This window comes from Mirounga leonina, unplaced genomic scaffold, assembly GCF_011800145.1.
Source record: "Mirounga leonina isolate KUSES-001 unplaced genomic scaffold, KU_Mleo_1.0 Mir_98, whole genome shotgun sequence".
In the NCBI taxonomy this organism is placed as follows: Eukaryota; Metazoa; Chordata; class Mammalia; order Carnivora; family Phocidae; genus Mirounga; species Mirounga leonina.
In genome coordinates, this window is record NW_023270921.1 from 6,356,656 (window position 1) to 6,372,796 (window position 16,141).

The window sequence follows — 16,141 nt, forward strand, 5'->3', positions numbered from 1 at the left end:
CCATATTTACTTCCAAATTGTGTAATCATCTATAAGAAGTTTTTACTTAAAGTCCATCTTCATTTTAGTTATGTCAACTGACATAATGAGTTCATTATGGGCTTCGTCATAGACTAGCAAGCTGCAATTTTAAAGATTTTATTTATTTATTTGAGAGAGAGAGAGAACGCACAAGCAGGAGGGAGGCGGAGAGGGAGAAGCAGACACCCCACTGAGCAGGGAGCCCAATGTGGGGCTTGATCCCAGGACCCCGGGATCATGACCTGAGCTGCAGGCAGACACCCAACAGAGCCACTCAGGCGGCCCCCAAGATGGGAATTCTTACCAAGTCTAAAAAGTTTCAGAAAACTGAATAAAATTTCTGAAAGATAAAAGATATGGGGAGTTAGCAATGCAACTATTTTTATAAAAAATAAATAGCAACTCAAGATTTTGAACTGACTACACAGAGTTTCTACTCTCTGATGTTAACCATGGAGTACCGGAAATGTAAAAATAAAGGAAGTTTCCCAGTCAACAAAGCCAAAAGACAACCGACAGAATGGGAGAAGGTATTTGCAAATGACATATGAGATAAAGGGCTAGTATCCAAAATCTATAAAGAACTTATCAAACTCAACACCCAAGGAACAAATAATCCAATCAAGAAATGGGGAGAAGACATGAACAGACATTTCTGCAAAGAAGACATACAAATGGCCAACAGACACATGAAAAAGTGCTCAACACCTTGGCATCAGGGAAATACAAATCAAAACCACAATGAGATACCACCTCACACCAGTCAGAATGGCTAAAATTAACAAGTCAGGAAATGACAGATGTTGGCGAGGATGCGGAGAAAGGGGAACCTTCCTACACCGTTGGTGGGAATGCAAGCTGGTGCAGCCATTCTAGAAAACAGTATGGAGGTTCCTCAAAAAGTCGAAAATAGAGCTACCCTATGACCCAGCAATTGCACTACTGGGTATTTACCCCAAAGATACAAATGTAGTGATCCGAAGGGGCACATGCACCCCAATGTTTATAGCAGCAATGTCCACAATAGCCAAACTATGGAGAGCGCCTAGATGTCCATCGACAGATGAATGGATAAAGATGTGGTATATACGTACAATGGAATATTAGGCAGCATCAGAAAATGAAATCTTGCCATTTGCAACGACATGGATAGAACTAGAGGGTATTAAAAAAAAAAAGAACTAGAGGGTATTATGCTAAGTGAAATAAGTCAATCAGAGAAAGACAAGTATCATATGATCTCACTGATATGTAGAATTTGAGAAACAAGGCAGAGGATCATAGGGGAAGAGAGGAAAAACATGAAACAAGACAAAATCAGAGAGGGAGACAAACCGTAAGAGACTCTTAATCTCGAGAAACAAACTGAGGGCTGCTGGAGTGGAGGGCGGTGGGAGGGACGCGGTGGCTGGGTGATGGACATTGGGGAGGGTATGTGCTATGGTGAGTGCTGTGAATTGTATTAAGACTGATGAATCAGACTTGTACCCCTGAAACAAATAATACATTATATGTTTAAAAAAAAAATAATAACCAACATAATATTAAAGAAGGACAAAGCTGGAGAATTCACCCTAGATAGTTATTAAGATCTATTTTTAAACTTTTTATTTTTATGTATTTTAATTTTATTATTTTTTATCATGAATATGCTTCTAACATACAGTGTTAGATGCAGTTGTACAATATAGTGATTCAACAATTAAAAAAAAAAACCCAAAACAATTCTATACATTACTCAGTGCTTATCACAGTCAGTGTACTCTTTTTTTTTCGTTGTGGGACTTTTTAAAAACTTAATTACTTTTTAAATTCCAGTATAACCAATGTACAGTGTTATATTCGTTGCAGGTGTACAATATAGTGTTTCAACAATTCTATGCATTACTCAGTGCTCAAATAAGTGTACTCTTAATCCTCTTCGCCTATTTCCCCCATCCCCCCACTTACCTGCTCTCTGGTAACCATCAGTTTGTTCTCTATAGTTAAGAGTCTGTTTTTCTTTGTCTCTTCTTTTCTTTGTTCGTTTTGTTTCTTAAATTTTTTATTTAAAAAATAAATAAAGGAAGTTCCCTTTAATAAAGGTAAGTGCAATCTCCACCCTGAAATGCTCAAATGATGGAAAGGTAGTTAGTGCCTTAGGTGGTCTTTAGGTCAAAACACACACACAGTTCTTCTGTTTTACTGCTAAACATTTTATGTAAATACAGGTGTCTTTGAGCATGTGTTTAATGCTCCAGCATATATGGATATGGAAATGCTGGGCAGAAGGATAAAAGCCGTTTATTTTCAATAAACGGTGACGGGGTTTTTAAGAGTACACTATTACGATGAGCCCTGAGTAATGTACAGAATTGTTGAGTCACTGTATTGTACACTTGAAATGAATGTAACACTGTATGTTAACTCTACTAGAATTAAAATAAATAAATAAAATGCCATTTATTTTGTTAAAATAAAAACAAATATAAATAGGGGCACTTTGGAGCACCTGGGCGGCTCAATCAGTTAAGCGTCCAACTCTTGATCTCAGCTTGAGTCTTGATCTTAGGGTTGTGAGTTCAAGCCCCAAGTATGGGGGGAAAAAAAAGGGGGGGGGTGTCTGGGTGGTGTAGTCAGTTAAGTTTCTTACTCTTGGTTTCGGCTCAGGTTGTGATCTCAATCGTGAGATCGAGCCCCAAGTTGGGCTCCACACTCAGCATGGAGTCTGCTTGAGATTCTCTCTCCCTTTGCCCCTCCCACTCGTGGTCTCTTTCTCTCTCAAATAAATAAATTAAATCTTTAAAATAAAAAAAAAATAGGGGTCCCTGGCAGGCTCAGTGAAGGAGGAGCATGTGACTCAATCTCGGGGCTGTGAGTTCAAGCCCCATGATGGGTGTAGAGCTCACTTAAATAAATATACTTTAAAAATAAATAAATATAAATAAATAAAATTTTAATAATTATCAAACTGCTCTCCAAGGTGGTAGTAGATGAAAGAACTATTTTGCCATATTCTTGCCAACACGTGATATTACCAGATCTAAAAAATTTGCCAAATAAATGAAGTTTTAATTTGCATTAATCATACAAGGCAATTTATGGATACTCAAAGAAAGAGTCAAAATAAAAGGAAAGGGCTAATGAATGCAAGGCCACACAAGGTGGATGGAAGAGCTGTGGAACCAAAGAGGGCTGTCTCAAGAGAAGATTCTCAAAGACCTGGTGCCCACTTAACTGTGAAAAAGATTTTTGCTGGTGGCATTAAAGAAGACACTGAAGAACATCACCTAAGAGATTATTTTGAACAGTATGGGAAAATTGAAGTGATCGAGATCATGACTGACCAAGACAGAGGTTTTGCTTTTGTTTTGTTTTGTTTTTTTTTAAAGATTTTATTTATTTATTTGAGACAGAGAGAATGAGAGACAGAGAGCATGAGAGGGAGGAGGGTCAGAGGGAGAAGCAGACTCCCTGCCGAGCAGGGAGCCCGATGCGGGACTCGATCCCGGGACTCCAGGATCATGACCTGAGCCGAAGGCAGTCGCTTAACTGAGCCACCCAGGCGCCCCAGAGGTTTTGCTTTTGTAACATTTGATGACCATGACTCTGTAGACAGGATTGTCATTCAAAAATCCCATACAGTGAATGGCCACAACTGGGAAGTAAGGAAAGCCCTATCTAAGCAAGAGATGGCTACTGCTTCATCCAGCCAAAGAGGTCGAAGTGGTTCTGGAAACTTGGTGGTGGTCGTGGAGGTGGTTTTGGTGGGAATGACAACTTTGGTCGTGGAGGGAACTTCAGTGGTCAAGGGGGCCTTGGTGGCAGTCGAGGTGGTGGTGGCTATGGTGGCAGTGGGGATGGCTATAACGGATTTGGTAATGATGGAAGCAACTTTGGAGGTGGCGGAAGCTCTAATGATTTTGGCAATTACGACAATCAATCCTCAAATTTTGGACCCATGAAAGGAGGAAATTTTGGAGGCAGAAGCTCCGGCCCCTATGGTGGTGGAGGCCAATACTTTGCCAAACCACGAAACCAAGGTGGCTGTGGTGGTTCCAGCAGCAGCAGTAGCTACAGCAGCGGCAGAAGGTTCTAATCACTGCCAGGAAACAAAGCTTAGCAGGAGAGGAGAGCCAGAGAAGTGACAGGGAAGCTACAGGTTACAGCAGATTTGTGAACTCAGCTAAGCACAGTGGTGGCAGGGCCTCGCTGCTACAAAGAAGACATGTTTTAGACAATACTCATGTGTATGGGCAAAAAACTCGAGGACTGTATTTGTGACTAATTGTGTAACAGGTTATTTTAGTTCTGTGGAAAGTGTAAAGCATTCCAACAAAAGGTTTTAATGTAGTTTTTTTTTTTTTTGCACCCATGCTGTTGATTGCTAAATGTAATAGTTTGATCATAACGCTGATCAGACTATAAGACGCTAAATGTGTCTTTAAAAAAAAAAAAATAAAGGGCTAAAAAATGTCAGGGGAGAGAAACACAAACTTGAGTTGTAACTTTATGGAAGGTTAAGGTCTTTCCATGGAATCTGCAAGGTTTGGAGTCAAGATAAAGATCATTTTAACCTGACTGTGGGCCCTTCCATGTACACATTTTGGTTATTGATCATTTTTATTTCCACTTCTGAGAGCTGCTCTTCTTATCCTTTGCCTAGTTTTTCTCTGGGGCTTCTTCCTTGATTTACAAGCATTCTTCATTTTTGCTTATTTATCTTTAGTCTGTTATATATGACCCAAATATTTTTCTTAGTTTGTCACTTTTATCTTTTAAATTTGTTCATGGTGTCTTTCATCATCAGGAGTATTTATGTTTTATGAAGAGCATTAACATTTTGATTCTAAAAAAGTGTCGGATTTACCAATGCTATTTTACCAACTCTAAGAAAACTCAATAGTTTACCCAGTCTTAGATGAAACATTATAGTCCATAAATGTGAGAATTTGGAAACACAGAAGATTTACCTCTGAATTTAGCTCCTGCCTTCCAACAGGTAACAGAAATAATCATCTGTGGGCAATTTTAACACTACCAATTTCACAAAATCTCATGCTGAAGTCCGCCTGACTCACCCACAGATTTGTCTGCCATGCCTACATCTCTAGATGTCCAGCGACAAAATCCACAGGCCAGGTAGTAGGCTTTCTTCATGGTGGTCTTGGCAGGGTCATCTGGAAGTTGTGTGGAGATGCTTGTTGCCCGAGTAGAGAGAGTGTGCATACAGCCGGGACAGTCAAAGCAGTTGGCACACCTATAATACAACACCACTGTTATTCATTTGACAAATATTTATCAAGCAACTGCTATGTGCCACACACTGTTCTAGGTGTTAGGAACTCAAGAGGGAACTATAAGGGAGGACTGTCTCTCAACTAAAAAGAAATAAAAAACATATTAAAATCTTGTTTTAAAATTTAAAAGATATTACATGTTCATTTCATTTTTTAAAAAATGCAATCATCACCAAAGTTCCTGAAGAATTAGAGCCTGACAGAATCCTACTCCAGAGAAAATCACTATTAAACAGCCTGGATTTAACAATTTCAGACTCTGTTTAGGCTTGTACGGACCACAAAGATTTCTGAGGAAGAGAGAGGTCACCGCTTATGCCTTTAGACAGGACAGAGCAGCTGCACAATGACAACTCAAGAGGCAATACTACAACAGGCTGTGAAACTGGGTCTGGAAAACAACTGCTTGTTTGCTGTGCCAGAGAGCGGACACAGAAACCAAACGATGCTATCAAACTGCAACAGTTCAGGAGCGGTGCCTTTTCGGGGCTTTCTGTTCTCTCCTTAGGCACTACTCTTCCTAATGCTCAGCCAACATTTCCCCTTCGGGGGCCCCTGTGCCTTGTTGCTTGTAACTTTTTCACCATCTGAGATTATTAAGATTTCACTCCTAGTCCTGGACTTACTCTGAAACTCTGTTCTACAACTCTAATTACCTGCGATATTTTGCCATAACATCCTCATATAAGGATAATAATGGTATCTACCCACTGTTCACTGCTCACTGATACTTTGAGGATTAAATGATGAAATCAATGTGTGGACAGCACACAAAGAAACAGTGTCTGGCTTATTAGGAACTATTTCTCGGGTTCAGGAAAGAAAAGTCATGGTGGTTCACATCCATGGAGGTGTAAGGGTATGATTGGTAGCAAAGGACTTACACACTAAGCTAAAAACCAAATGGCACCCAGTGACAATGAGCACACCTACTACCCAGATCTTGGTTTTTAATACCATTTTCCAATAAAAGGAACCAGGGCTCCTTGGAGAAATGGCTAATTCAAGGACTGAGGCAGAGTCCTGGGATGAGCCTGGAGTATCTTGAAGGACCAAAAAATAAGAAAATGCTCAAATGAATGCACAGCCCCCCCCAACCCACGCAACAATGGGGGTATGTCAAAGGGATATAGAAGTCTACCAAAAGAGCTCCCGATGGCCAAAGCTGGAACAACGTGAGCAAAAAAATAAAGTGGTACTGGATTATATCCTAAGGTATAAAATCAATATTCACGCTTTAAATAAATGATTAAATAAATAAATAGGGGAGGAGAAAAATCTGCCTTTCAAAAGAATTCCAAATAATTTAAGTAGAGAACCCTCATGGAGGGGGAACATAACTCCCCACTATTTAAGTGTCGGCTGTAAGAGTGTTTTCTTTCCAAAGAGTACAGTATAAAAAAAGAGAAAAAATTCTATATTGGAGAAACCTGACAAACACTAGCTCAAGCCAGGTCATCAAGGCTAACATCAACAGTGATAAGTTCCATTGACAGTATGTACCCTTGGTGGGATATAATGAAAGATGCACTTTACCTCTGTTGTCTTCCTCCCCATAACACATTCCCCCAGCTGACGAGAAAAACATCAGATAAATTCCAATTGAGGGACATTATACAAAATATCTTACCAGTACTCCTCAAAACTTTCAAGGTCCTCAAAACCAAGGAAAGTTTAAGAAAATGTCACACCAAGAGAAGCCTAAAGAGACATGAGTATTAAATATAACATGGGTATCCTAAATAGAATCCAGGAACAGAAAAAGGAGATTAGGGAAAAACTGAGGAAATCTGAATAAAATGAAGCATTTATTTAATAATAAAGTATCAATGTTCATTAATTGAGACAAATATACTATACTAATACAAGATGTTAACAATAGGGGAGACTATGTATGAAGTACACAGAACTCTCTATACCGTCTTCACAATAATTCTTAAGTCTAAAACTGTTCTAAAATAGAAAATTAATTTTAAAAAATCAAAGGACATTTCATCTTTGGCAAAGGTGATGCTAAAAAATGAAAACCAGCTAGTTAAAAATGTGAGTTATTTTCCATGTGTTTTCTTGCCAGCTATTAAAAAAATAGTTGAGGAAAACAGAAAAAAAAATGGATCCCAATCTTACCTATTCTTTTTTAGTTTGGCTTCAGCCGATGGCATATTTTCTAAGCAACTGGGACAATAATGGGAGTCCACCTAGAAAGGAACAAGAAATCAAAAATCAGAGGAAAAGGCACTCAGTCTAGCTTGTATATACATCTATTCCAAATAGTGAATTCTAAAACATACTGCAGCAGAAAGTGAGAAACCATTGATATGCCAAAGAACCTAAACTGTTTTCAGCTTAGGGTTTATTCTTTTTTTTTAAAGATTTTATTTATTTATTTGAGAGAGAGAGAGAGTGAGAGAGAGCATGAGAGGGGAGAAGGTCAGAGAGAGAAGCAGACTCCCCACTGAGTGGGGAGCCCGATGTGGGACTCGATCCTGGGACTCCAGGATCACGACCTGAGCTGAAGGCAGTTGCTTAACCAACTGAGCCACCCAGGCGCCCTAGGGTTTATTCTTCAACCATGTTTTTTCTTATCCTCTGTATTTCCTAAAACCCTTCCATTTTTCCTTTCTGATCTTACCTGTTCCATCAGGATTTTATGTAATAATGTGTTAAAAGTTGTCTATGGAAAAGAAGAACTCTATGATAATCTAATGAACAGACTAATAAATAAAATAACCCAATTTGTGAAGCTGTGATCAAATATCCTTCTATCCTTTTATACTGTTTTAACTTGACCACACTTAAGTTGTTAAGGGAGACTTTAAAAGTTTTCTCATTACTGAAGTATTACATGTTCACAAAAGCATAAATTAACATTTACAAAATCAGCTTTAGCCAACTGGTTAGAGATTTTTAAATAGCAAATTAAACTACTAAACTAGCAAGATAGTCTTACTGTATTTAACTCAAAAACACAGAAGAAAATTAAATTCACTGTATTTTTTTTTAAATATTTTATTTATTTATTTGAGAGAGACAGAGATAGTGAGAGAGAGCTCGAGCAGGAAGGAGGGGGAGAAGCAGACACCCCGCGGAGCAGGGAACCCGATGCAGGGCTCGATCCTAGGACCCTGGGATCATGACCTGAGCCGAAGGCAGAGGCTTAACCATCTGAGCCACCCAGGCGCCCCGTAAATTCACTGTATTTTTTAAGCTCTGAATAATTATTTTCTTTAATGTAGGTAGATCCTATTTGACAGTTCTAGAACTCTAATCACCTACAGATGTAAAGACAGATTTAAATGAATATAAATACTATGACAGAAACTGGCTTCTTTTTTCATCATCTGCTATACACAGGACCACCTTTGAAAAAATAAAGTCGCTGCTCAAATAATCTCCAGGAACATAAAACACAGTATTGCTAACTAATATCTGCACTTACTCATCATAAAAGGCAAACTATAATTTGTTCCTTCTTGTGGCTCTTTTCAAATTCTGCCTGTCCCTTCATGTGCAGCTCCAATCCCATGTTCTCCATTAGAACTTTCTGGATTCCTCCAGCCCTCCCTAGCCCCATCCTTCCCCAAACCCTAAACGATCTCCACTTCACAGGTGGAGGTACACATGAGTCTGTAAAAGATGCAGTAAGACAGAATGTCCTAGCTCAAGATATCCTTAGAAATCATGGAGACTGAGCTCTCTAATGACCATCAAGTGGGAATCTATTCCAACATATTCTGGAGGTGGAGGTGGAGCTGGAGCTGGAACAGGAAAGCATAAAAAAGACAAAGGACCTGCTAAACAGATACAGAGAAAATGCTAATGGAGAAAAAAAATACAAGAAATATCGTGTATATTATATGGCATTGATTTTTCTCTTGTATTACTTAACTGCTTTCTGTGACTATTCTTAATATTATGAAAAATACACCCAATAAAATTGTTAATAATAATGTGTAAAACAGCTTATAGTATAGGACACGTTTTCATATGCATTTTTAACAGTCCAGGGATTTTCAATGTTCTCTGAATCATGTTTCAAATCCTGATTTGAAAGGCTGCTGTTGAGTTTCAAATCTTGGTCCTCCCTGCCACCCCCAAAGTTTTGGCTGTGTGACCTAGGGCAAACACTGTGTTGCTTTAATTACAGTTTTGTTGTTTTTTTTTTAAATAATATCCATTCTATTGGCCTGTAGGATGATTAAAGGAGTTTACATAAACCACGTGGCATATAGAAAGTTCTGAATAAGCAGCAACTGTTACCAGCAGCTTTTCCTTAACTAGACTGAGTCACTCAACAGCAGGATTTATGTTTTTCTCGTCTTTTAAAACCCAAAGCTTACGGAATGAACAACAAGATGTGCCAAGTGCTGTAGAAGTTTGGGGATTTTCTTATTTGTTTTTTTGTTTGTTTCTTTTATGGGGTGGGGCGTTTTACGTTCTGAGCAATCCGACTTCCAACGCCCACTTGTGCCTGCGAAGGACAGCACCATACCCTCTGGAGAAGCGCCATGAGCTTCTTAGACCAGACCTTATTCTAAGAGCTTTTCACCCAACTCGCCCCAACCCGATCTCTTCCCTGCTGCAGGCCTTGGCCTGAGCCAGAAAACACAGCAACGCCCAGTTTTTGGCCAAAGTAGGGGCAGAACTTCCAGGATGGGAGGGGCATGAATGAGAATGCCTGTGGGCTCCACCCTACAATCAGTTACGGATCTCGCCCCTCAAGTGGCCTGAATAATCCACCCCACATTCCTCCCCAACCCACCCAATTACCAAACACCCCAGGAGACCGCCAGGGTCCCTAAAGTCAGGTTTGTCCAATCCGAGAGCGCTCTAGAACCAAAAGATCCGCTCAGCCCCACCCAAGGCCGTCCTTCTTTCCAAATGACAAATTATAAGCAAATTAAATCAACAGCAAATCTGAGTGACGGAAGACATAACCAATCGGCAAGCCAGGAAAATGACTACCCGCCAGTCGCGGTGACTAGGACGAACCCTTCCCCCCTCTCCCCCAACATATACACATTCTTCACGGGCCGACTGCATTACCTCGTGAGACACACATTCCAGCGACCGCAGCTCGCTACAATAGCGGCAGAAATAAAGCTGCGACAGCGGGGCCCGAACCTTCTTTTCTCCCTGGACTAGGTAGAGAACCCGCTCCGATTGCAGCAAGGACGCCATCTTGGAGGGGGAGGAGTCAACGACGCTCTCGTCGCGTCACGTGATCCAAGAGCCTGCGTTTGCCTCGCCGCTTTTCCTACGTCTTTCGTCGGAAACTTTGCGTAAGGTTTCCGACCCAGCGGGGTCTGACGCGGGCCGAGAGTCACAGTGCGCGTGCGCAGCTGGGGATCCCTGCTTTCTTCCCCAACGTTTCGGTGAGCGTTTGTTGCCTGCACGAAGTCTGACTTTTCTATCATTAAGTACGCAATCGCAGATCACAACCAGACAGGCCAGTGCTCTCCTTTTCTTTGTTTCTTCCAGAAAGAGAGGCTGCTCTTCTGTTTTATTTACAACTGCCTCTCCTGCCCTCACCTTCCAGGCCGACTTCCAGAAGGCAGATGGGTACCCCTTGACCAACATTTCTTCATTTCCTCCTCCCCCCGGCCCTTGGCAACAACCATTCTCTCTGCTTCTATGAGTTTGACTATTTTAGAATCCATATACAAGTGAGATAATGCAATATTATCTCTCTGGGTCTGGCTTATTTCGCTTAGCATACTGTCCTCCAGGTTCATCCTGTTGCTACAAATGGCAGGAGATATATATGTATATATTTATGTTTGTATTATATTTATATTTCAGTTATTGTGTAAATATTTATATATCACATTTTCTTTATTCCTCTGCTGATATTTACATTGTTTCCATCTCTTGGCTATTGTGAATAATGCTGAAATGATCATGGGAGTGCAGCTATCTCATTTAAGATTCTGATTTCATTTCTTTTGGCTATAGACCCAGAAGTGGAACTACTGAATCATAAGAGAGTTCTATTTTTAATTTTTTGAGGAACCTCCATATTGCTTTCTGTAGAGGCTGTACCAGTTTACATTCCCTCAACAGTGTACAACAGTTCTCTTTTCTCCATATCCTCGACAACACTTGTTATCTTTTATCTGATGATGGCCATTTTAACAAGTGTGAGGTGATGGCTCATTGTGGTTTTGATTTGCATTTCCCTGATGATTAGTGACGTTGAGCACCTTTTCATATATCTGGTGGTCATTTGTGTTTTCTTTAGAGACCTATCTATTCAGGTCCTTTGCCCATTTTTAAAGTGGGGTACTTATTTATTTATTTTGCTATTTATTTTGGATATTAACCCCTTATCAAATACATGATTTGCAAATATTTTCTTCCATTCTGTAGGTTGCCTTTTCATTCTGTTGATTGTTTCTTTTGCTATGCGAAAAGTTTTTTTTATTTTTTTAAGATTTTATTTTATTTATTTGACAGAGAGCGAGAGAGCACAAACCGGGGGAGCGGCAGAGGGAGAGGGAGAAGCAGGCTCCCCAAGCCGGATGCAGGGCTCCATCCCAGGATCCTGGTTCATGACCTGAGCCGAAGGCAGACCCTTAATTGACTGAGCCACCCAGGCGCTCCTGCTATGCAAAAGGTTTTTAATTTGATGGAATCCCACTTGTCTATGTTTGCTCTTGTTGCCCAGAGCCTACAGGTAGAGAAAGGCTACAGACTTGAGCTGACTCCACATGAAACATACCTTTTGGAGCACTGCTTCTGAACAATTCAATTCAATGGACAATTATCTGGTCCCTATGTGGCAGGTACTGGGGAGGGAATCAGAGATAAATGAGACAGTTCCTGCCCTAGGCCCTAGGGCAGTGTTTCTCAAACGTGGCGGTGGATCACCTACACAGAGAATTACCATTATAAATGCAGATTCCAGGCCCTTATCAAGACCCAAATTAAGGGACGCCTGGGTGGCTAGGTCGTTAGCGTCTGCCTTCTGCTCAGGTCATGATCCCAGGGTCCTGGGACAGAGTCCCGCATCAGGCTCCTTGCTCGGCAAGCAGCCTGCTTCTCTCTCTGCCCGCCGCTCCCTCTGCCTGCCCCTCTCCCTGCTTGGGCTTGCTCTCTCTCTCTCTCTGACAAATAAATAAATAAAATCTTTAAAAAAAAATAAAAAGACCCAAATTAGAATTTTTGGGGGTGAGGCCCAGAAATCTAAATCTCTATTAAGCTTCCAGATGAGTCTCATGCCCACAAAATTGGAGAACCACTGTTTTTTCATAATCACTTGTTTAACTTTCTGTATTTGGCCCCAGGCCTGAGCATGGCAGGCCTTGTCTCTGCTGCTTTCTGAGCATTGGTAGCACTGCCTTGCAGGTTATCAGATGTTTTCTGCCCCCTGTGCTATGGAATATGGGAAGTCTCCAATGGCAGAAAACTAAGGCATCCTGCCTATCTCTTGCCAGGCCTCTCTCCCCACCTTCAGGGGCTGGATTCTATTCTCCATGATTCTGGTTCCACAGAGCCCTACCTGTCAGACTCTGAAAATTAGTCCTCACTTTGGAGATTCATGTTCCAGGGCCAACTCCAGTCCCCGGGCCCAGGGTCCTCCCCAGACCTTTTTACTTTGAAGTATATGATTACTACATGAATACCTCCTTGGGATCCCTCTGGGAATCCACTTGGCAAACCTGGAGGTGTGAAAGAGTGAACATTTTATGGGACAATCATTGACCAATGTAGGGTGGGAACCTGTGAATAAATGCCTCTCTCTTCTTTCTCCTAGACATTCTCAATGTATCTTTAGAGGGTACCAGCAGGATCAAGCCCTAGTTGCATGTGGTGGTGACCAGCTTGGATAACGTGCCCTTGTACTGACCTTCATTTCAACTGGTTGACTTTTCCCAGCTCCCTGCCTGTAAGCTCTGATGTCTAAGGGGAGTTGAAGTTAAGACAAACCCACGAGTGTAGCTGCCAGGTAACTGGTAACCACACTTAATACTTATTGGCAGGGAGCCCTCATGAAAAGACCAGACCAGTTTATACTCTCACCATTAGTATCTGAAACTCCCATTTCCTCATTGTTTTGCGAATATGGAATATTATCAAATATGGGTAAATAATTTTATGCTTTCTAGCTATGGGATCTTGAAAAAGCCATTTTCACTCCGAGTCTTGTTTCAAAACCCACAGAATGGAAAAATAATCCCTGTTTTGAGGTAAATAGCAAATCACCGTGGCTGAGAAAGCACTCTATAAGCTGTGAAGGACTAGGCACATGTAAGAAACGGTCCCTGATTATTCCAAATATGAAAAACCCAAAAGGGTTTTCCTTTCTCTAAAGAATCCTTAGGAGTAAATTCACAATAACGACTAAAAAAAACTGGAGTTAGTCACACTTTGGTCAGATGAGATCTTGCAGAGAGGGCCTGAAATTGAGCCCCCACATCAAAGGCTCAGGGTCCTCTGCAACGTAAGAATCCTGGAGGGCTAGTCTGAACCGGTGCTGGCCATCGGCCTGGGTCACCCTTCTCCTTTGGGTTTCCTGCTAGAAAAGTGCATTAACCACAGGTTTCCCTGCATTGAATCTGCACACTCACCTAAAAGCCATAGTAAGTGAACAGAGGGAGAAGAAAAAAGTCCCCTGTTTCTTCAAACCCCTCCTGGCCCCCCCGAAGGGCACTGCCTGGGAAATGTGGTGGTGGTGCTTATTTCCCCAGCGGAAACATAGCAGAGGGCTGCAGCTCTGTCTTCATTCTGGGGGCGTGGCCACAGACTCAACACGGAATTGTTTTTCCAGAGCTTCTTACCTTGCTCCGTTTCCCTGCCTCCTCTATTGTAGCTATAGTCTTACTCTCACCTAGCTGCCCCAGCCAAAAACCTGGGGACTTCCTGGATGGCTGTTGCCTTTCAATCCTACCTCCTGCATAGCCCAGCCACCTGCGTCTCTTCATTCTCATTGCCCACTGCCTTCATTCGGTTTCACCAGTTTTCTCTTGAGTGTGTCGCAGCCTCCTGACTGCTCCTCGGTTTGCTCTCCACACTGAGCCAGAGCGATGTTTCTGAAAGGCATATTTTGATCTTGATCCTTTTCTGTTGTTCAGCTTTCTCCAGTGGCTCTCCAACACATACAGGAGACACCCCCAAACTCTTGGGATAGCATATAAGGCCCCCCAGGCCCTGGGGCCTGCCTATCTCTTCAGCCTCATCTTCCAAACACCTCCTCCTTAGACTCAAGGCCTATCTAACTCTTGCCGAGCCACCAACAGAAATGTGCAGTTCATGTAAGCCATCATGCCTCTGTATGTGCAGTTCCCTCCGCCAGATAAAACCTTCATCTGCCTGCCGGTTCAAGGCTCATTTCATCAGTGAAACCTTGTCTGAACCTACAAAGAGGGACTTGGACACACTCGCCTTTGTCCCACAGCTGTGTCCTGTTAGAGCAACTGACATACTGCATTGTCTTTGTTTTCTTAGCAAATCTGTCTTCCCTTCCAGACCATGGCCTGGCAAAGGGCCTGGCCCAGAAAAGGGACTCAATAAATTCTGTTTGATGACATACATCTGGGACTATTTATTACATGCAGAAATTGCTAAATCTGCTCACATTGCCTGATAGGTTATTGTTCGCAAGTCATCTAACATACATATACATGCAGCAGTTGCTATCCCTATGAACTCAGTCTTACAGGTGAGGAAACAGGCTCAAAGAAGTTAAGGACCTTGCCCAAGGTCACGCCAGTGGGAAGTGGATGAACCCAGCTCACCTAACTCCACACTCCACCATCTTACAGATTACCCTATAGCTCATGGGTTGGCAGACTTGTTCTGTAAAGGGCCAGATCACAAATATTTGGGGCTTTGCAGGCCAAGAGGTAAAATCAAGGATATTATGTAGCTATATAACAAGAGAGAAAACTTCTGGTCCTCTCTCTGTATTGCCCATTGCAGGATGATGGGCACACATTGCCCCAAGTTGGAGACCTTCTCCCAGCAAAGAGGGAGAATGGCTAGTGGCAAGGGGGTGGGGTAAAGGGGTACAGGAGAGAGAGATTGCCATCCTGCTCAGTTTAACTTTCTTCCCCAGTGACCTGTGTCTGGGCGCCCTTCTCTCCTCCCAAGAGAGCCTGGCCATCTCAACTGGGATAGACTGAGATTCCTCTGCTCAGTGACTGGCAGTCACCAGTAGCAGAATCCCCAGTATAGGTAGCTACCAGCACGGGCCCCGGGCAGCAGTAAGGCACAGGCCTTCCTGGCCTGGGAGGCAGGCCTTGGAAACAGTGAGGGAAAGAGGGGCACAGGAGGACGACTGGCTTGGTTGCCAAGGCTTACAGTGTCAGCCTGCCCCAGTGGTGCCTGCAGACTTCCCAGAAACAGGCAGCAGGCAGGGGTTGGAGTTTGCTGTCTCCCGCCTATAATAGCATCCTGGTATAGTAGACTGGATGACTGAGAATCATCACATACCAGAAAGATCCCACTTTAATCCCTGCATCTTTCAGATGGTGAAATGAGATCCAGAGAGTTAAAGAGAAATATGCCCCAGGTTTTCTGATTCCTGGTACAGTATTCCATTTTCTTTTCTCTCTCTCTCTCTCTTTTTTTTTTTTAAAGATTTTATTTATTTGAGATAGAGCGAGAGTGGGAGAGGGAAAGAGGAAAAATGAGAGAGAGCACAAGCAGCAGGAGTGGGTGGGGAAGGGGCAGAAGGAGAAGGAGAAGCAGGGAGCCTGAGGCAGGGCTCGATCCCAGGACCCCGGGATCATGACCTGAGCTGAAGGCAGACGCTTAACTGACTGAGCCACCCAGGCGCCCCAGTATTATGTTTTCTCATTTCATAAATGAACTTCCTGGCTTCATGCTGCATCTGTTAA

General features: G+C 42.2%; 1 protein-coding gene across 1 annotated transcript in view; it reads right to left on the reverse strand.

The window, feature by feature from the left end:
- The window catches only part of LOC118006697 (dynactin subunit 4), a 31,839-nt gene extending 21,327 nt beyond the window's left edge, over positions 1–10,512 (reverse strand). Inside the window, exons 1-3 of the mRNA XM_034999470.1 lie at positions 10,347–10,512; positions 7,428–7,498; positions 5,082–5,260 (exon numbers count right to left, since the gene is read on the reverse strand). Of these exons, the coding sequence (XP_034855361.1) occupies positions 5,082–5,260; positions 7,428–7,498; positions 10,347–10,481 (385 nt within the window). The 5' untranslated portion in view covers positions 10,482–10,512. The remainder of the gene's footprint in view (positions 1–5,081; positions 5,261–7,427; positions 7,499–10,346) is intronic.
- Between the last annotated feature and the right edge of the window lie 5,629 nt (positions 10,513–16,141).